At 37.5% G+C, this 21,773-nt stretch overlaps 1 protein-coding gene across 1 annotated transcript in view; it reads right to left on the bottom strand.

Annotated features, from left to right (window-relative positions):
- Positions 1 to 3,117: 3,117 nt before the first annotated feature.
- GLT1D1 (glycosyltransferase 1 domain containing 1) overlaps positions 3,118 to 21,773 on the bottom strand; it is a 58,171-nt gene continuing 39,515 nt past the window's right edge. Inside the window, exons 9-12 of the mRNA XM_074159628.1 lie at positions 20,013 to 20,056; positions 18,380 to 18,500; positions 10,682 to 10,780; positions 3,118 to 3,794 (exon numbers count right to left, since the gene is read on the bottom strand). Coding sequence (XP_074015729.1) covers positions 3,648 to 3,794; positions 10,682 to 10,780; positions 18,380 to 18,500; positions 20,013 to 20,056 — 411 coding nt within the window. The 3' untranslated portion in view covers positions 3,118 to 3,647. The remainder of the gene's footprint in view (positions 3,795 to 10,681; positions 10,781 to 18,379; positions 18,501 to 20,012; positions 20,057 to 21,773) is intronic.

The raw sequence follows: 21,773 nt of genomic DNA, 5'->3' as shown, positions 1-21,773 counted from the left end.
TCTAAGGCACGCTGGTTATTGGGAAGATAAGCTAATTCAGATCAGTACAATCTGTTTTCCAAAGGCTGGGGTTCAGCGCCAGCTGTTGATTGTGCTATTGGCAACGGACAAGAGTCTGACAAATTCTGTGTTCACTCTAGTGAATGAACTTCCCCTTGCTTCCTACAGCGACCCTTTGTAAGGTGTAAGAGCGGTTGCCTGTTAATGCTCTCCCCGGTGGGCAGGAGCAGAGGGGAATGCGGCACTGGCTCCACTTGCTGGGGAGAACAGCAGAGCCAAGACTGCGGAGGTGAGAGCTGGTAAAGCCTTACTGGTTTAAGCCAACAGTAACATTTTGCCTGGGAGCAGACAAAAATGGGAAGACTTAACTCCCTATCAGTGTTCTTAGGGAAGACACTGGTTAAGTTTGTAACAGGGATGTAGAAACTCTAAAAATTGGAGTATGGATGCTTTAGAGCTAATTAAAATGAAATCCTAATTCAGGAAGCTCTCATTCCACACACCACAGGCTCTAGCTGGGTTTTGCCACACACTACCAAATTGTCTCCACTTCTGAAGTAATCGTGCCAAGAAAGGAAAGAGCATAGTAGTACCCATTGTACAGGTCCACTGCTTTCATTCAGTTCCTGTGGATTCAATGGCAGAATTAATTGCAAAATAAAATGCATGTAATTGGATTAATTAACAGTACATTTCAAGGTCTTGAAATACAGAATTAGCCACGGGGTAAATGCACAATGCAGGTTTTTCCTGCGAACAGAACAAATGCTATTTTTGGAGCTGTATCTTTATCTCATCGAGGTGTGCCTTGCTTAAAAAGCTGCTAGGATAAGAAATGGGGCATTGAAGGGGGAAGATAAATACTATAATTAGGGCTGCAGGACAACAAAAGGCTTTCTCTTAAATATAAAATCATTTGAGTGAAGTTTGAAAGATAATTTTACCTAAAATTGCTTGCATGGGTCTCATATTTTCTTCACAAGGACGTACAAGACTCATTGAATATTTATGGACCTGGAACATAAGACTCGATGAAATTTAAAACATAAATCCAATAGCAATTTATTATGATGAAATTCCCTAGCAGTTGTTGCCCCAACCTTTTAGCCTTAATAGACGGGCTTCATGTTGCAGAACACAAGCCCATGTGATAAATGATATCAAAGCTGAATGCCCTTGATTGATGAATGCTGCCTCAGTTGATGACTGTAAAACAGTCCCGAGGGCTGATCTCGCCACTATTTTGGTTGTTTTCATTTTTTTTTTTTCTTAATGCATATATTGCAGGAGGATTGTTTGTGCTTCTGGTATTGTTATCACATGCAAATGAGCATGCTGTTTCCCAGATGCAGATTTCATATTTATAGATTAAATACAGCCTGAAAAATCGTATGTTAATTACATTCTGGGGGTATAACAGAATTTCTCACTTGAACATGTTTTGTTTTGCTGGAAATAGCACAAATTCCAGATCAATGTATTTAGTTGCTTGAAGCTTGGTAGTAAATATATCGCGCTTTAGAAAAGGCTTTCTAATCATTACTATTACTAATCATTTACCATTAGCTCAATGCTTAGGCTTCTATCCCACATTATGCATTTGTTTATTTGTTTTTAATAATCTGTATTTCTCAGAAGACAACCAATACTATAGGAAGGGGGGTAGGGGAATGGCTAAGGATCAAAGCCAAACAAGCAGATTATCAGAGATACACCAGCACAGGAGATCTGTGAGAAGATGTTTTGAGAGGAACAGGACTCCCTGTAGTTGTCTCAGCTATAAATGGTCTTTTTTTTTCCCCTATTTTTCCTATTTCCTATTTTTCCTATTTCCAATAAGGGTCCCATACTACATACATCGTGCTGAAAATCCATGTTGTAGGGGTTTTTCCTGTAGTATATTGTTTACTGTGGCCAAAAGAGACACTGCAATCCCCCAAGAGGCCTCACTTCTCAGTGGTAACGGAGATGGCCAAAGAACTATGGCTCCTCCTGAGACAGCAGGGAAAACCCAACAGGCTGATTACGTTGCAGCTTTAGAAACTGTTCAGAGGTAGATGTTGGCTGGTGACTTTTATGCTTAGAACTAGCACAGATGTACTTGCATCCCAGCACGTCAAAAGACATGCCAGAAATAATTAGGAAAAATGTGCTCAACAGCAAATGTAGCAATTCTTGGATTTCAAATCAGGCCAGTTTTGCCCTTGAGGATTGTCTTATGGAAGGCGATGCTGAGCAGAAGCCCATAACAATAAAAGGGGGGAAATTTTGGACAAGTCAATATACAACATTCAAATTACTTTCTTGTTTACTGTCCCAACAGTTGCAAAAGATCAAAAATAAAGAGGAACGCTTAAAATACACAGTGAACATTATTACAAAGAAAAGTCTGACACAACAGCCATTCAAATCAATAGAAAACATCTCACTGGTTCTCACTGGGGCAGGATCAAGCCTATACAAAGCAAATAGAGTTTCAGAGTTTCCTAATAACAAGCAGTTAAAAATATGACCCTCTTTTTTTTTTTTTTGCTATAAATGTAAGTCCTTTGATGACCAATTATTGATTCAAAGATATGTCCATAATCACTGACCTGGCAGGAATTATTAGTATGGACTTCAAGCACAGCTAAGTCTCACTTTTAAATAGCCTGCTGCACTATATTACAATATATCCTGAAAGCCACAAACGAGAATGAACAGTACCAAAATACCTAGTAAATGAAAATACCTTCCCCCACCCCCCCACCCCCTTCATCCCTTTTTACAGCTTTTAGCAAATAAGTGAATCACAGAGGTACCAAAGAAACTGGCAAACTAAGAGGTAGTTTCCGTAACAAAGTGTCTCTGCCTGCAAGCACATCTTGCAGTTCTGGAATCTGAAGCCACGTCTGGCTGTCAGGTGCTGTGCCGACCTTCTGGCTCCAGTCCCAGGACCCAAGAGAAAATGCAGGATAGGACTGTTTGGCCATATCAGCTTACCTGAAAGCAATTCAGGTACTTCAAGGGCAATACAAAACACGCCCTGTACTCCTCACTTTCCCCAAGTATCAACATTCCATTTGCTTTTTTGGCCCCCCCCTTATCATTATGCAGTCAACAGATATGTTGATCTTTCAGTCTTAAGAAAGCTTTCATCTTAATAATTTTATACTCTGTTTACATAACTAATCTTGGCTTTATGAACAAATATGTGCATGTCACATGGACCTGAATACATTCAGATTGCTGTAACTGGAAAGAAAAGTGCTACTGCAGTTTGGTTAGGATGCAACATGATCAGAACATTTGATGCAAGCTCTATGTGGTGAAGTGCTCCACTGTGTACAAGAAATCATCCTCCCTTTGAGGCCTTACAACAACAAAAATCTTGTGTCTGCTCAAGGAGTATATTTCTCCTATGTGATCTTACAAAATGATACCGGTCTGAGATGAATTGGTGCACTAGAGACAGTGTGCTGAATTAGATAAAGCTGACAGTTTGAAATAGCAGGCAACTCCTGTGATGTTGGTATGTTTGAATAGAATAATAACATATGTCTTACTATCTCTTCTAAAAAGAAACCAAGAGAAACCCAAATCTAATTACGTATCCATCATTAAAGTGCTCTACATAGGCTGCTGGGTATCAACCATAGTGTTGCAATTCACTGGAGTCTTAGGACAAGATCCTGATAGGCTTTTCTTTCACTTTCCCATGAGTGATGTTTCTTCACGTAGTCTTTGGCCCTTGTTATAATTTCTCTTTCCATAATGGGGTCATTCATCAAACTCTTGGACAGCACAACAAACTCCTAAAAAAGATAAAGAAAAGAATAAATTAGAAGTTCCTCGAAGTTCTAATGATACTGAAATAGCTTGTACCCGTATCTTGATTTTGGTAAAGCACTTCAGCTGTGAGCCAATATGTGAAGCTGTTCAAAGTAATTTTTCAAGGTCAGGTACCATAGTTTATTTATAAACAATGATGAATAAATAATTATTTTATCTATTATTTTACGCAGCCCACCAACTAAGACATTTAAAATCAAAGACAATCCCAAGAGTGTTAAGACAAATATGAGCAACAAATTTAATGACACAGAAAGTGTTTGCCTACCCAAGTGTTAGAAAACCAGGCTGGTTATAAATTAAGTAATTATCCTGGTCTCCTGCATGGAGGACAACTGACATCAGATGTTTGATCTCAGCTAAATTTGTATCTCATTGCTACTTTGACATCTTTAGTTAATTTTATGTTAAGACTGAAAATTTCACTACATAACTATAGTCACAGTATAAAGATAAGAGCAGGCATGCAGCAACAAGCTCTTCCAGAGTAGTTGCATCTGGGCAGTTACAGATACAGCACTGTTAGCTCAACAAGCTCTGCAAAAAAGCCATATATGAATTTCCTTTAAATTTACTGGGTAAGATAACTAGACCTCACAGATTACAACTTTTCCTTTGCCTGCTCCTCTGCCACTCTAATTTAGTTCTAGGGAAGAGAAATTGTGAACTTCAAACATGTGAAAGGAGATTTGATGTCTGAACTAATCTGTTCTGAGCAGCTGGTCAAATTTTCTATCAAGAGACAACTTCCAATACTTCAGCTTGATTACAAATGTGCTCAGATCTTTGCAAAATAATGTCTTGGTTCAGCTCAAAAAAGCAGATAGCTATTGTGTCAATGGAAAACCAAGGTAATGCATTACTACACAATTGGTAGTGAAGATCACTGCATGGGGACATGGGGGACAAAAAGGATGGGAGGAGGAGATAAATTTTTACACAATCTGTCAGCTATGAAAGGAAATATCATAAATAAGACCAGAGTTCCTATCAACACTAGGTTAACTACCAAACTATACTTAAGAGCCTAAGTACGCAGTGTATATAAATACATACACAGATAGAAAATCTTTGGTTACCACAGAATCAATGTTGCTGTTGTAATGCAAGTGATGGCTATGCATAATACATAACTGTAACGTGACCCCTGGGAAACACTGATATGTGAAATCACATTGTACCTGTTATAATCACTCCTTTGACTCTCACTGACAAGACAAACTATCAATAGATGTATTACTACCATGAAATTTAAATAGTCAGAGATGCACATCAGTTCTGTTGGAAAGGTTTGTAACTTGGTAATAGAACAAGATGATTTTTATACATGCATATTAACAATAACCTCTTATTTTACATAAAATCAGTAATGCTTGTAAATCTTTGCTCTGTCCACACAGCACTGAAAGAACAGCCTCTGGCATAGCCATGAGGGCCACACACTTTGTACCCAGTCTGCTTTCCATCCACAACTACCTTGCATTTGGGTACACGCTGATGTAACTAGTGTAGTCAGTTCCTTACTTGGGACCCATGTGGTCTGAAGAGGGTGTTATCTGGATGCTTGGAAGAGAATCCCTAAAGAAGACAGGTGAGGCTGGGCTAGAGAGTACCCTGAGGCTGCGTCTATCAGACACTCAGATACAGCCAGTGACTCCAACTTTAGAGACACGTCCTTTTCCTTCCTCCATATCTGGCAAGAATACAGAACAGGGAAGGTGGGAAAGTCTTACATGACTTATGCTGGCTTCATCCAATTGCCTGCATAATCACAGTAATAAATACTGTTCACACTGAACTACATTCCAACTTTAATTTTATGCTCCTGTGGAGGATTTTATTTAAAGTAATGTTTAAAAATAATTTATGTAAATTACCTAAGAACAGAAGCAGCAATGTAACATTTCTTGACAGGTAGTCCTATTAGCATTCTTTTAAAACGTGGATATAGCGGACAAAAACTTGGAAACATGTAAATGATAGAAGAAATTAGATCCTTATTCACAGTTACAATACTTAATGCTGGGGATAATTTCAGGAAAATGCCAAACTGAGTCCGAAGCTTAAAAGTTGAGGAACTGCAGGAGGGAGAAATAGCAAATGGAAAAATACCAGGAGACAGAGAATAAGGACTTCTCAGCTTTATCCCTACTTCTTCTACTAATCAAATGTGACCACCTACAAGTCACTTGCAATCTGACTGGAAGCCAATAGGAAGATTCACTATGACTTATCTGGGTTTTGCCTCATACCCTTCGAGCAGCTGGCCTAGCTTGTTTTCAGTTTTTTGATGCTCAGCTTTAGATAGCAATAACTTCATTTTTCAGGTGTCTCCCTTAACTACAACTGACTTGCATTTCAGCTGTAGTTTTGTGGTAAGTCCGAAGCGTGGGCTTGCAGAATGCAGACATTCAGAACTCGGAGCTCTTTCAGAAAATCGAGCATTAAGTTTTCCTGTTCTAGAAGCCTATGATATACAAACTACTTATGGTTGCTAACATGTCTCTTTAACTGCTGTTATGCTGTATTTGTACCCTCACATATTTTGTTGTAGAAGTGAAGTAAGCTTCACTTTTGGTGAAAGAGTGGCAAAATTCACAAATTACTTTTCAATTATCAAACATAAGGGTATGCACTTCAGCAGCCAAATGAAGGAGGTGCTAACTTACTAGCTGGGGAACATCCATATTTCTAATAAGCCTTTTATTCACATACAGAAATGGGTATAATTACTATACACATGACAGAAAAACACAGTGTAAAAGTTGAACCTCAGTAGTTAGCCACAACCCAGAAAAAACGGGGGAGATATCTTATGTACATTCAGAACTGATACTACACGTGCCCTTTTTATGGGTAGTATTTCAGTTCAAAGCATTTTTCAACAGCAACATACATAATACACTTTTCTCCTGGTAAATTGACCAATCATCTTTAAAGTAAATGTCAGCTTCCCTATATAGTACCTAAAAGAAATTCTGTATAATATTTTTCAGAGACCAGAAATACAGGTATCTGGAAGAAAAAGCTAGAAAATGAGTGCACTGAGTAAAAAGAATGAATATTCCTTCAGTCACCACAAGAACTACACCAGTGTCACAGCTCACACACAATGAAAATAAGATGCATGGTTAATATATTATTTATATAACGAAAGTAAGTCTGCAATTAAACCATTTCATATCAGCTTCAGCAGATAAAAGTACATGATTCTTAAACAACAGAGAATCGCCCCAGGGAAGGCAAATGACAGATGTATATTTAGAATTGCAACAGATCTATCTAGTGGCAGGCAACGCTCAGAAATCAGCTAGCACATCTGTGTACTTCAGAGGGCAATGGGCCAGTATTTCTAGGGGACTATGAACAGTCATTGCTGGCACTGCCAAAAAATGCAAATTAGTCTATCCAGTGCGAAGGTTCAAAGGTCTAAAAACTTCAGCAATATTCTGGCTTGAAGCCCCAGTAGAAACGGCATTGCCCTGTGTTTGGCAGAGCAGACCAATGTGCAATCAACGTATTGCTGCCTGTTCTCAGCTGAGTTGCGCTTCCCTCCTACCACTTCAGAAGTTTCACTGCTAGCAGTAGTCTTCCCAGGTCCCGCTTGCCCTCAAACTCTGTTTATGCTTGGCCTCTCTCTTACTGACTTTGAAGTTTATTTACCTCCTTCTGTGAGATTTTACAGGTGCTGAACATAAAATTTTGAAACCTAGGATGCTGAATAACTCTTTGTGTCTTCCTTTTTAAGTTGGTTTTGCATTACTTATTGCCCAAAAGCTGCTGGCTATTCTTATCTCTCACTTACCATTTTTTTCTTTCAGGTCCCATTAACTCAGTGTCAAATATTCCATAAACTTGCAAATTCAAGTAGTGGCAGGATCAAACCACGATTTAAAAGTAATGTGCACAGATGATGTAGTATCAAGGACAAAATGTTTCATAGCTTTCACTTTTACATTAACTGTTTCCATCTGAGTACTGTCTTCAGTGACTGGCAAGGTTTCCACTTCCAGTCATGAAGCCTCAGCCTATGTGCAAATGGTTAATGACGAGTACAATTATGCACAAAATTTCGTACTTTCCTGTAAGCCACAAAAGCTCACTTTCAGCAAGAATAAAAGAAGAAAACCAACAACGATTTAAAACGATTCTCATTGTGTAATGGTCAATTTATATCCCTCTAATTTAGCTTTCAAAAGATAAGATAGTGTGCAGACCAGACGCAATTGCTCATATCTAAGCTAACCATGTTGTAAAGCTTTCCCTCCCCAGATCAGTAGCAACTTGAAAAGAAGCAATGCTTTCTACTTTTGACCTATGATACAGTCTGTATCATCACAACCAGATAGGATCCACTGAACTTAGCAATAAACATTTCTTTGACATTTTCTTAAAAATCTTTGGTGGCCCAGATTCTTCAAGACAGAACAAACTTCCCCAAGCACCTGAATACAATACTGATCTCCCTGTATGATTAAAAGCACTTTCCCTGATGCAATTGGGGTTACAGCAGAAAATAGTTTACCAGATATTTAAGATGTCAAAGCACTCAGAGTAACAAAAAAACCAGAAAACTTCTTACCAGAACAAATGCTTTCCCATCCCTATTGTCAGATTGAATCTTCTAAGGCAGTATTCAAAGTGCCATGGGCAGACTCTTCCTTCCTCCAACGAGAATATGAGGAATACCTTGAACTGTATGTGTTCAAACTTAATTGCATTTCTTTGGTCTCAACCTCTGATAGACTGTGTACAGTGGTTTAAAAACTGTATTTGATATGGTTTGGGAGATAAGGAACAAGAGTAAACGGTTACTTTACCTTTGAAACCGTGAGTAATGATGATTGGCATTCTGAGCTCATCTCTGCAAGAAGTTTTTCAACAACTCTGCAGTGGGATTAGAGTATTATCCTGCAAACAAATATTTTCCCGACCCATCTGCAAATTGTGATAGTTTGACACCAGTGACAGTATAAAATGGCTTCTATTAAATGAGATACGATTGCTGTTTTACAGAGAAAGCAAGGATATTACTTGCCTTTCTAAAATAGGGTACCTGCACAAACATTAGTGATTCCAGTACAAATATCACCTAGGAGCATGATAGTTAATATGGTAACGCAAGTTAACATCTTCACTTAAAAAATACTATGGACTGCTGAGATAGAATAACAGCAAAAAGGGGGGTCAACAAGCAGCAGCAGAATAGGGGTGGTTTTGATGTTTGGCACAGCACGTTGCAGAGAAGGAAGCTCAGGAAGAAAGAGTTTATATAAACTAAGATTATAGCGTTCTAGACATATTTATAGCCTGTGATGCTATTTCTGATATAAAAGCAAGTCCTCAGCCATTTGTACAGAGTCACTGATACTGGGACTACTTCTGTGCTTAAAATTGCACTTTCCTCTAAATGAGGAAATAGATAGCATATTTTTAATTCATCTTCAAAAAAAAAAAAAGAAAAAAAAGAAAATTGATCTTATTTGATTCCAGATAAACACTTGGAATGTTGGATGCTTGGAGATCACAGAAGAGGCTGCTTACAAGGATGTATGACGAAGCTAATTGGGTCTGGTATGAATAATGTATTTGAATTCCAAGCCAAATGTAACCAGCATGTTGAGGAAAACAACAGAATGTATCAGAATTAATATCAGGAGAGCCATCAGTCTGCGTGTTCAACATGTCATATATCCTTGAAGTTTTGAAGAAGCATATGAAAGTCAATGGGCTTTTTTGCAGGGAATATATGTACAAATAATTTTATAAATAGCTTTATATCTCAGCCTCCACTAGCCTGGAAGTACTTCATTGCCAAAGGATATTGCAATAAGAGGGAATACTTCCACAACAAAATAATTTCCAGAAGTTAACAATTTTTTTTTTTTTGTAGAAACCATTGGAAACAATGAATATGCCAGAAAAAAAAAAATAGAAAAAACAAAACCATGAGCTGCAAGAATTTTTCTATTAAACAAGCCTCCAAAACTAACCCAGAGAATTCACCTTCCTGAAACACAGCTTAATAGGATGCATTAATCACACATTCCTCAAAGTAAATAAATGAGATACATTTTCAATTTGCAAAATTATCAAATGGACTATTCTAGCAAGGAGTTTTTAATCTTGAGTTGGATAAAACCACTAAGGGAACTTGTGTTTGAAAGTCATCTTCCACAACATGTACGATTATGTAACAGCAAAGCCATAATGCAGGAAAATAAACCAAAATGAAAATTTCCAGCATTTAAATATGGGTAGTGTTCCCTCTCTCCCCACTTACTTATCTTTGCAGAAACTCCATTCTAACACTTTGATTAATTTTATTCAATAATTTTTTTCCGTCCAACCAATATCTTGGACCTAGTAACGCTTTATATTAACACTTACTGCTAGAAATTATAGATAAAGTATTATCTAAAACTTCAGTTTCATAGTTCTCTTTCAGTTAGCTACTGCTTGCCTAATAGGAGTTCATATTTCAGTTAGTACTTGAAGGGAAATACGACATATGCATAGCATCTCTTCCAGGGTTCGCTTATGGAACCTTCAAACTGAAGTGCCACAAGTCTCTGAGTAGGGAGCCCCACTCAGATGGCAGGCTCTGAAGCAGCACAGGCTGGAGAAACATTCAGCAAGGCTGACACCTAGTAAAAGTTTAGTGAACTGCAAAGTGAATGCAAGACAACAGCAGAGCTTCAAGAAAGGCAGTCTAACACCCAGGTTTTTAGAAGAATTTGAGAGAAATTGCTGAGAGTAAAAACCATGTTTCCAGACAGACACAAGCATGTAATGGAAAATGAACCTAACCTTTGGAAGGGAAAGGTCTAAGGATTTGTTGTTTTCTTACCTGGGGATCTGAAAATAGCAGTCCTGTTTCCTTATGTTTTATTATCGCTGCATTTCCAGGAATGTTCCTTGCCAGCACTGGAATATCTAAATCCATTGCCTACAGGAATATAGAGAAAGGAATCAATAGTTTATTAGGATGCAGGGATTTTGAGATATTAATGACAACAATTTTAAAATGAGAAGCAGAAACAACAAATCAAACTTCTTTCCAATCTCCAATTTTTTAGTTGAAAAATACCATGTATAAGGTGTTCTCCTATATGGAACTTCTCTGAAATATTTTGTTTATATTTTTATTAGTCTTGTAACTTTGAACATACTATCAGAAGCAATCAATCCAGAAAGTCAATGGATAGCTGTTTTCATCCTTTATATTTCCACCTCAAAGTATGCAGTTTGTTTGCCATTGGAAGCTCCTGACATATGGCAGGCTTTAAGAGGATAAAATTAAGGTTCAGATCAAAGGTTGGCATTGTAACTCCTACTGCTATTGTGCATAGATGAGAAGATTAGTTCATAGCACAAAAAGCCAGTTCTCCCCAACAAAGTATCTGTTCTGTTGTTCCATTAAAATGCACTTTTCTCAGATTTTCTACAACGTGCAGAACTAGAGAGATGTGGGCAGCTCAACGAAGGTGAAGGTGACTGCGGAAACCACCGGGCTCTTTCTCCTTAGTTCTGATTCCTATGGGTCATATAGGACTCTGGAAGGAGTTTTTCTTTTGGCAGCATCTGTTACTGTAGCCTGTCTTGGACTTTGAGTGTTCGGGGATTGCAGGGAAGTATGCAGTGATGCAGCTTCTGCCTGAGCTATACCAAGGAGGGGAGAGAAAAGGTTATGCTTTCAGAATGCATTATGCTTTCAAAATGTTATCTACAGAGCTATTGGTATGGGACCCCTCAGAGACCAAGGAATACAACTGAAGAAGTAGGATTTGATTCCACAGAAATTACGGGCTGGTTGGTTGATGTATTTATTCATTTATGTGTATGTGTATGTGTGTGTACATGTATATAGATAAAAAAAGGAAAGGAAGTGTGCTGCCTAAACACGGTAGTGTTTCAGGTTGCCTGCAGAATCGGGAGCAGAGTACGGCATCCATTCAAAGCTAGTAAACCATTTCCAAGAGACCTAACACCTGGAAACTTTTAAAAAACCAGCTTAGATCTTGAAGTAACTAGTGTGCAAACCCTGGCCACTCAATTCATATGCCACTCATGCGTATCCTGATCTGAAAATTTAATTACTATTGATGAATTTGGAAGTCTTGAGATGCACTGACTGTAAAATCAGAAAAACTCATATTGTACAATTATCTCAGTGTCAAACAAGAGAAAGAAATTCACTCCCCCAAATCTTCATGTTTCACATCACTGTTTCATAGTGATTCCCTGTCACTTCAGAGTGAATGCATTTTTAATTACTGTCATTACACTCCCGGATGGGAAGCAATTTTGCTGCAGTCTACATAGCAGGAAAACAAAACTCCAAGAAGAAACCCATGCTTTTCTATAGTTTGGAAAAAACTGAAGACAAAAATACCTTGGCTGCTAATGCACAGAACAAATTATGCTTCGAACAGTGGGGGACTGTTGTGATTTAGCAATGTGTCTTAATAGCTTAAAATGTTCAAGAGAAACCCTGTTTAAATCACCACTGCAGATGAATTTACTCTGGACATAGAAATTCTACAGTCCTTCTGGCACAAACATCTGCTTTGCAGTAGTTAGCCCTAAAAATAATAGTAACCCTTAATGAAATAGCCTGTTCTACACATTATATCAGAAACGGTTGGGTCAGCTGGAGGCAATCCAGACAAATAGATTAATGAAGTGAACACAAATGAGAATAAATAAATGGGAAGTATAAAAATATAAAGACCATATTTCCAAATTTTTCTAAGTGTCTAAAGTTGTTGAGATACAGCTTTTTCTAAATAAAAAAGTCATTTTGATGAGAGAAAATACAGTTTTTCATCATCTACAAATTATTTTGTCATTTACTCTGACTTCACTGTTAAAAAAAAAGAAAGATTTTACAAAAACATATGATGACAGTATCCACTTATCAACACCACAAAGTTCATAGAACTTCAAAGTTCACCCAGGAAATGAGATACCAGTGCCCCAGTCTGCCTGACTGGTTTTGAGTCTGCAGGTCAAGGAAGTTCCTTTTGGCTCTAATTACCCAACTATGGTCCTAACACAGCATTCCCACAGAAGCATCAACATCTCAGAGAGACAGAATTTCTGATTCAGCTCTTTTTCAGCCCTTCCTATTGACAGGCTTAAATGCCCTTGTGTTCACTCTGCTGGCTGTTGACCTCATTCAAACACGTTCAATGAACGGGGAATGAAGATATTTTACTTGAACTTCAGAACTGCAAATCAAGAGCTTGATAGTGGCAGTGAAGTGTGTCAGCGTTCATTGTCACCTGCCTACGGCCCTCTCCTCACCCCTCTGCATTTCTCGTTTAAAAAAACAAAACTGTAAGAGTATTTCAGGTCTGGCTTCTTTCCAAACAAGCGATTGTCCATTCAAGGGAAAGAGCACCATTTGAAAAAAAAAAAAAAGAAAAAAAGAATCAAAGAAGAAAACACACAAAACACAGCACAACCACCCCAGGACTGATGGTTGAAGTACCACTACCCTCACAACTAGTTACCTGCAAGACAAAGAGGAGTTTGAATACGAGCATGGCAGATGCAGTGAGTAGTGGACACTGTGCCATTGGGCTGCGCATCGATAGTGATCGTCAAATCTGTGGGTAAGTGCCCTGTGCCAGTTCTGTGCTGGACTGGCCCTAACGGTGTGGTTGCAGAGTATTGCTGTACTGCAGTTGGGATTGGACTGTAGCACACATTTAAAAAAAAAAAAAAATTATCACGAGATGTGTTCATTCACTTCTATTTCTGAATGCTACACAGTTGATGACTCATTGAAGTTGATCACTAAGTTTATGTTTCATTTTCCGTAATTTCTGAACTCTAAAGGGAAAGACATTTGTTCTGTCTCATAGAGTTGGAGAGCAGTAACTGCTACATAAGAAAACTTTCAGGTCCCAAAACACATAGGCACCAATGAATTATAGCTACTGAAAGACAGAACAGATGGCCAAATACATAAGATGAGGGGCTGGCTTTATACCAGCCAGCCTTAAACAAATGGATTGGGCTGTAAATAATTACTACATGAAGAGGCTCAGAATTTAATTTAGATACTTAGTCTATTTTTAAGCAGTAAAAAGAATCATTTGCATTGTTGAAAATATGTATAATTTATTGACCTAGGTTCCACAAATAATAGCATAAAATAACATTTTAGTCCATTGGCCATCTGTTTTGTTACATTATTCTGACTGTGAATGTGTTTTAATGCTATTTCAGAAGGATGCAGGGTGTAAATTTCAGCTTTGGAAGCATATTACACAATAAGCATTTCTAACCAGCAGTATAGGGTTTATAGAGTAAATACAGGTTTTATTTACTATTTTGTCTTCCTGATTGTCCCTCATTTTCTTCCTCCAAGCCTATGCATCTTTTTGTTGGCCCCTCTTCAGTTTTACTGCTCTACAGCATCCCTTCTAGGCCTGTACTTCATATGTTGTCTAAGACTGGATTTTGCCATACAGCAAAACAGAGTCTGTCCATCTCCCTTTTCTATGATGACTTTTTTAAATTGGATTTTGTTTTTTGTAAAAGCAAAACTATCAAATGATTTTTACAACAGTTGGAATACTATTGAGAGCACAGAAAAAGTACTCTGATGGAATGGTGCTGGAGTCAAAAACTATTTCTTTCCAATTATATAGAGAACACACAAATTTTTCCAGTGGTAATGTCTGTGTCACCATCACACACCCAGGAACATACAGAACTCCTGAGCTTTCTGAGGAAGAGACATATTTTAAACACTTGTTATAATGCTTGATTTCTCTTTTTCAAATGCCAAACAGAAAATAGATTTGATATGGCAAAATCTCTGAGATATCGGTACTAGATGATATTGGTCATTAATTATGGTTTCTAGTTCTTTCATGCTTTAAGGCAGGTGGAAATAGATATGATTATATATTTATCTCATTTACCGATTATATATTTATCTCATACTAAAATACTGTTTACAGATTCATTACTTTATTAAATTTTGAACTTTCAAGAGAAATGGAAGTTGCATTTCCAAATTCAAGCAAGATGTTTTCTCCAGCCTAGGACCAAAAGATTTTTATACACAGTTTTTTGCCGTATTAATTTAACAAGATCTAACAGATGGCCCTTCCTACTGCTGGCCATCTCAAGCAGTGACTTGATTAGATTGACACTTCCTCTGAGAGAGAGATTTTTTCAGTAGGATATTTTATAAGCATTTCAACAAATCCCACTGTACAACTGTCTAGTAAACAGACATACAATTCCAAAACCCTTATAACTTTAGAAGAATTCAAACAGGTGTGACGTAGTAAAAAGGGCAAGCTTCAAGTAGTTTCTCATGAGATAACTAAACACCTAATTCTGCTTCTAGAAAATCCTGACTCAGCTGGGACCGAGCTGTTGTCTCACAACACCTGTGCCACATCTATTAGTTTTTCCTTCCTATAATGCAAGATTTCTGTTGTAACTCATTTGCTTGTAACCAACATGCACCTGAGCTAGCACACTCAGGCTTCTGAATGCGTGCCAGCTCCCTTTATCACTATTACATGACCTCCGTGATAAACTCCAAGTTATGAGTCACCAGTTCAGAGATTAGGCTTTCCTTCCTCCGCGATTCAACAACAAGACCAATATAGGACTGAGGCTGGCGAAAAGAAATGGGTTATGTCTCTGGTTATAGATTTATTTTTTCTCCCTGTGAAGAGAATCTCCCTGCAGGAGATCATAATTTCCAAACAAGAATATTTCACCTTTTTAGTTCTCTATAATAATTCTTAGATAACTGTATAGGTGCAGCACCATAACACCTACCGCAAAAGGAGAGCAGCCACCGGCTCCCATCTCACTCACCAATAGCCCCATGCTTCTCAGCTGAATGCGGGACTGTGAGAGCAAAGCTCCATAGCAGCACTGTCCCTGGCCGAGCAGTTCAAGAGGCAGCACCACAGCAGAAGTGTCTTACTGGAGAAACTACAGGAGGTATTTCAGCTAGCTGCTCACATCCTGGTGTACCAGAATAAAATGAAATGTGTAATGGTAAAATGCGAAGCCTGACAGCTCAAAAGCTCTTGTGTTTTCTCATCTGCTGACTCTCTCCTTGTACTCTTAATTTCTGGTAGAAAAGCAAGGTAGGAAGTGAGGATTCCAGGAAGAAATATACCACTTAGGAATATTTGAAACTACATCTTATTTTCAACATATGATTATACATGAGCACAAACCAAAGCTGGCCATTAGGTTTGAAATTATTCCACCAACGTAATAACAGAAGAAAAGAGAACAGAATCTTTTCGTCTTTCTTTTATGAAAAAGTTGTCATGTACAAGGAAATAGCTAACAGCCTAACAGAGGTTAAGTTGTACACTTAGAAGTGAGAATTTAATTTTTCCACTATGGTCATTTGCCAGTTTATTTTAGCATGTTTAGTTGTCAAACTCAGATGAAGGCAGATTAAGATTTAAAGGTAGATTAAATGCTGATTAACTTTGGTTTTAGCAGTGTCTTCAGTAGAATTAAATGTATCAATCAGACTAACCTAGGACATGATATACACAGCTGCATGTAAGATAAAAAAGTAATACTAACTTATCTACTATATATAAAAATACATATGTATAGAAATAAATTCAGCATGAAAAATTAAAATACTTCTTGATGATTCATCCTAATATATACTTTTTTCTGATGTAAGAGAAACATCAAAATGGAGGAAGCTAACTTTGCAAGTGTATATGAAGACATCCTGCATAGAATGCTGGGATAGTCTTCTAATTCTTAGAGAAAGAAGAGAAATGCAACAAGAAATATTTACTATTCTGTTCATGTAGCAATTTTCAGTGAAAAAAAAAATTGTTGGAGGAGGTTAATTCTTTTTTTTTGAGAGAGAGCTCTGGGTATGAATTGGGAATAAATTACTTAACATAACTGTGTAGCAGAAACTTAAAGGGACAGCTTTCCACCACAGGTGGTGTTTGACTATTTAATAGCCCTGTAGGATAACTGAGCAGTTCAGATACACAGAGAAGAGCTCGGGAAAAAAACTTTCCTTGTTGATTCAACTTATAGTTATCAAATTTAAACTTATCAAAATTGTAACATCAAAAGAGAAGAGAGAAAAATCAATAACTCCTGAAGCAGGCTCAATGTTACCACTGAAGTAAACTAGGATTATCTTTCTGCTTTGAGTTACCACATATTTGTTAAGACACTGAACTTACAAGATTACTCCCTCTCCTGATAAAAGCTAAGAAAAGCACCTTTTAACTGCTCGAATCTGATGGGAAAATTTCGGTGAAAACTGTATCAATTGTCCCATCACTCCAGAGTTTGCATAACAATTTGTACCCGGCACACTTGCACTTCTGTTGCAGATGCTGTGTCGCTTAATGGTCTTTTCTGGTTTGCCTTTTTTCCCCCCCGTCTCTAACTCACTGATACTCTCAGGAAATAAATCACATTGATTTTTGGACAACTGTCATGTGAGTAGTCCTGAAGGGAACATGTAACTGGTCAGGAAGAGGTGACAGTTACTTAACTTTTACTTCTCTGTGTCACTGACTTAATTGTGGCTTCGTTGGTACACTCCATTTCATCTCAACTACCGAACATACAAAATTTGTCTATCCTGCCACACTGATAACTTTGGAAATGTCACAGTCTGTAGTAATTGTTGTTTATAGAGTATTGTTGCTGTGAAACAGCATCTGCTCCCACCTCTGAGCACTGGCATTTTAGAAAGGAAACACTTATTTGCTATCTTACCATCACCTAACTTTCATAATTCTGACAATGCTCACTTAGTTCTTACTTATGAAGGATTTTCAGCTGTTTGGAAGAAAAGCGTGCTGGAAATGCAACATGTTATTACTCATTAGAAACAGAAATATGAGAGTCTTTAACACAAATCATGTCATAGTTTCTATGATCTGAGATCACCACGAGTTTCCAAAAAAAATGGAATAGTAAAAGGTGTCTGCCCAAAGATCTTACACTTCAAGTACATTTATTTTTTTCCTAGAAGGCATTTGATACTAAGCAGTGCCCTACTTTGACAGGTATGAAATAAACCTGGTTATTAATTTTCAGTACTCATGGCAAAAAAATTAACCAAGCGTGTCATTCATTCATTAATCATTTCAGAATTAAATATCCAAATACAGCTCTTAGATTGCTTTTTGAAAGGATGCAAAAATAAATGAAAGTCTATTCTAGCAGCATTATAAGGAAGTGGATGTTGAATCAAGAATAGTGACAACCCCAGTAAATCAGAATGATTCTTATATCTCAAGTCTGTATTGTTAATTTAACAAGATTGATAAAATTACATTCTGTCCTTTAAAAAATAAATAGACAAAGCATAAAAAGCTGTCAGTTCAAGGGAAGGAAACCTTAATTACTAACACTTGCAAAAAGAAATATTTTAGTTTTGTCTTCACCAGCTTTGAAACATGGACATAAAATGTTGACACATTTCCAGTGATAAAAGGTGATTTCAGATTCACTGTAACCTCACTGAAAAACCTTACTGCTAAGATGCAATTACCTCCAGAATTGCAGCAGACATCCCCTCTGAAATGGAGCTATTCACCACAGCAAAGCACCTTTTCATAGCGGCGTGAAGATCATCTTGTGGTATCTCCTGTAATAAATGTACTCCAGGTGCCCTAGAAATAAAATGCACACAAATACGACATCTCCTAAGAATATGCTCTCACAATTCTTCCTAAAACTTAGGGCTATGATGGAAGGTGGTCAGAGTAATTCAGGCATGGTTCTGATGCTAACAATCACTTACTTGCCCATGGGCAAGCCACTTCACCATGTTCTCGTTAGCTTTCTATCTATAAATGCGGTTATAAACCCAATACAGTATGCATTGCTGTCTGCCACTTCATTATCTGTTGTTCTGAAGTTGTATAGTTGATCACTAGGCTCCATGCTTTGTCGACCACCACCAGTCTCATAAATGAAGGAGCTGAGTTCAGTGGATAGGGGTGCAATTTTCCCCTAAAGAATTTGTGTAATACAGAGAAGATGTATGCAGAGATTTATGAGATTTATGAACAACACACAGTTTAAACATTTAGGGAAATGGAGAGTGATCATCAGAATCGTCAGCTGCAGGAGATGCTGACTTTTCAGATGATGGCTTTTGGGGACGGAATGCAGTTCTGAAAGATCTCTTCTGCTTCCCCTTTTATTATAAGCACTCTTCTGTTCTGAAGGGTTACATTTCTACTGCTGTCATCTTCCTCAGATTAACAAAAGTCCATCAAATCCAGGGTGAAGGGTGGAAAAATAGGATAATTAGGTGTTCAGTCTCAGGTGAAGTGAGATCTTTAAGATTGGCGGCCATTTTTGAAAAGCCAGCATCTCCTCCGCTTGATGAGTCTGCTCCCGCCTCTTTAACCTCAACGTGAGATTACTAAGCCAGATGGAAACACAAGTGCATTTGACATCAAGACCAGCTCCCTGTCAACTAGAATTTGTTAAACATTGCTTTTCTGATTGTGCAGTAACATCCAGCTTCTGTAGAGACAAATAATTATATCAACTGAAGTATAAATGTATGATTACAGGAATCATGTTTCCCATGAGTAACCTGATGGAAAACAAAAAACATTATCTCTTGCTCAAAAAATGGAATTGCAAACCACATATTTTATGCAGATTTTATTATCAGATATTATCAATCAGAGATAATATGTTTTTTCTTTCCCAGGCAGAGAATTCCAAGTTCTGCAGACACGCAAAAAACCCTCATTTCTCTAACATTTATAGCCTTCAATCAGGAAGGCTATAAACTAGGGACAGAAAAAAGCTATACAGGGTTATCTTGTCCATCTACTCATTTACCCACCAACAGCAAGCATGCAAATCCAGGATGAAAGAAAGAATGAAAAGACCCAAAAGAATAATAAATATAAATCACACTAAATCAGATGCGATTTACCACAAAACATGAAGAGATCTCCTGGTTATTCTAAAATTTAAAAGGTGTAGAATACCTAGTCTCAGAATGTTACGTGCCAAATAATCAGTACACATTTGTTGGGCATAGAGAGAGATGTGCATGTAAGTGCATTCGTATATAAAAAAGAGCATTTACGCACATGATTTAAAAGCTGGTCAGCTTTCACTTGGAGCAGATAAAAGGCTTAACATTAATTTCTTACCTTTTAACTTTTTCTTTAATTTCATTTGCAAAAAGTGGATCAACCTAGAAAGGAATATACACACAGATATATGGCTCTACTTTAGCACTATAGCATATGTTTGAAATACCCAGAAAAGAAAAATAAATTTTAGCATATTTTTTACTAAAATATTTACATGCATTGATGTGCTGAGCTTTAAAATCAAACCACAGATCTGTAGCTTGGTAGTTACATTTGACCCTTCAGACAAACGCTCTGGTGAGTGATTGGCACTTGGAATGGCCAGCTAGAGAGTCAGCACACAGCAGAGCAGAGCATGAATTGACTACTCCACTCTAAACCTTTAAGTGACTGCTCTAATGCAGCGTAGCTTTGGGCTACTGTCAGAAGGGGAGGTTCCATTTCTTCTTCCCTGACATCCCTCTGGCTGCAGGTTCTAATTACAGCTAGATCTATTTAACATGAATGACTGTTTTCAGATGACTCTGCTAAGGCTAACATGATTCAAATGACCAATTTGACAACTTACTGTCTGAGTGAGGAGCAATGCACTGAGGTGCCAAGCAATTGTCTGTCCCTTTGTGTATGGAGTAACCAGTGTGGGGAAGGAAAGGAACTTTTCAGGCTTTAGTTAACACAGGAAGCAATGTAAATTGAGACAGTCAAGATAGAGGTTATGCACTGACATTAGTTTGAAAACCAATGAACACAAAATTCTAAAATATAGTCTATCATGAAGGTATGCCAGAGGTATTAAAAAGTTGTCTAAGCTCAGCAAATAACTCCAGCAGGTTTATTTACAAAGCTTAACTACGTCTGCTATTTTCATTTAACATGATTGAAAGAAATAAAGAGAACTTGGAAATCCTTAACTAGACATAAAGAACAGAACTAGACTTTTTTTTTTTTTTTTATTAAGGTTGAATGACTGTATTAGATTAATTTATGATAGCTTGCACAGCATGCAGCAGTTTTAAGTACTGGGAATAACATGGTATATTTTTTTTAATGCATGTTAATATTTTGGGTTTCGTGGGGTTTTTCACATTAAGAGATAGAGAACACTCACAAAGCACTTTAGAAAACTTTTGGAAAAAAGTCAGGATTTATTTTATAACTATGACTGTGTACTTTGAACACAACATTAATGAAAACAGGCCTTCATAAATTAAAAGATGCAAATGAATCACTCTTGCACTAAGGAATCAATTCCTACTGAATGCAAGAAATAAACGGCTTGCTCAACTACTTATGAAAGTAGTTTTGGTAACAGCAGGGGGGGAAATCAAGTGCCCTTTCCTGAAGCACCACCTGATCCTGGCAACAGAGTATGATACACTAAACGAGTATGTCATGTCACAGGTTCCTTGGGTATTTCATACTGAACTTCGCAATTGCTATTTCTATATAAATATCTTTTCAGCTTTTCCCCTAAAGTACTATTTTGATGCTGAGTTCCTCTCATGAGGAACTATACCGTTTTCATTAAAATCAATGGAGTATTTGTAAGTGATTTAATGAGCAGTGGGATATGGTCTTTTGCTCTTCTGCCTTTAGAAGGATGAGAAAAACTACAGCCTGTGACTCATAAAATTTGTAAGATATTAATTTCTATCCCATCTACATCTGTGGAAGCCAAGAAATTGCCATCTGCCTCATAAACAGAACAATCCTTTAAGCTGTATTCTTCTATTGGTAGATATTCCAAGAAGCCTGGACTGAATATGAGAATTCAGTTAAAATATTACTTTCAGGATGGGTGTAGCAATGACTTAGAGA

The sequence above is a fragment of the Numenius arquata genome, chromosome 16 (genome assembly GCF_964106895.1).
Source record: "Numenius arquata chromosome 16, bNumArq3.hap1.1, whole genome shotgun sequence".
NCBI lineage: Eukaryota > Metazoa > Chordata > Aves > Charadriiformes > Scolopacidae > Numenius > Numenius arquata.
This window is presented reverse-complemented; position numbering and strand designations above follow the sequence as displayed.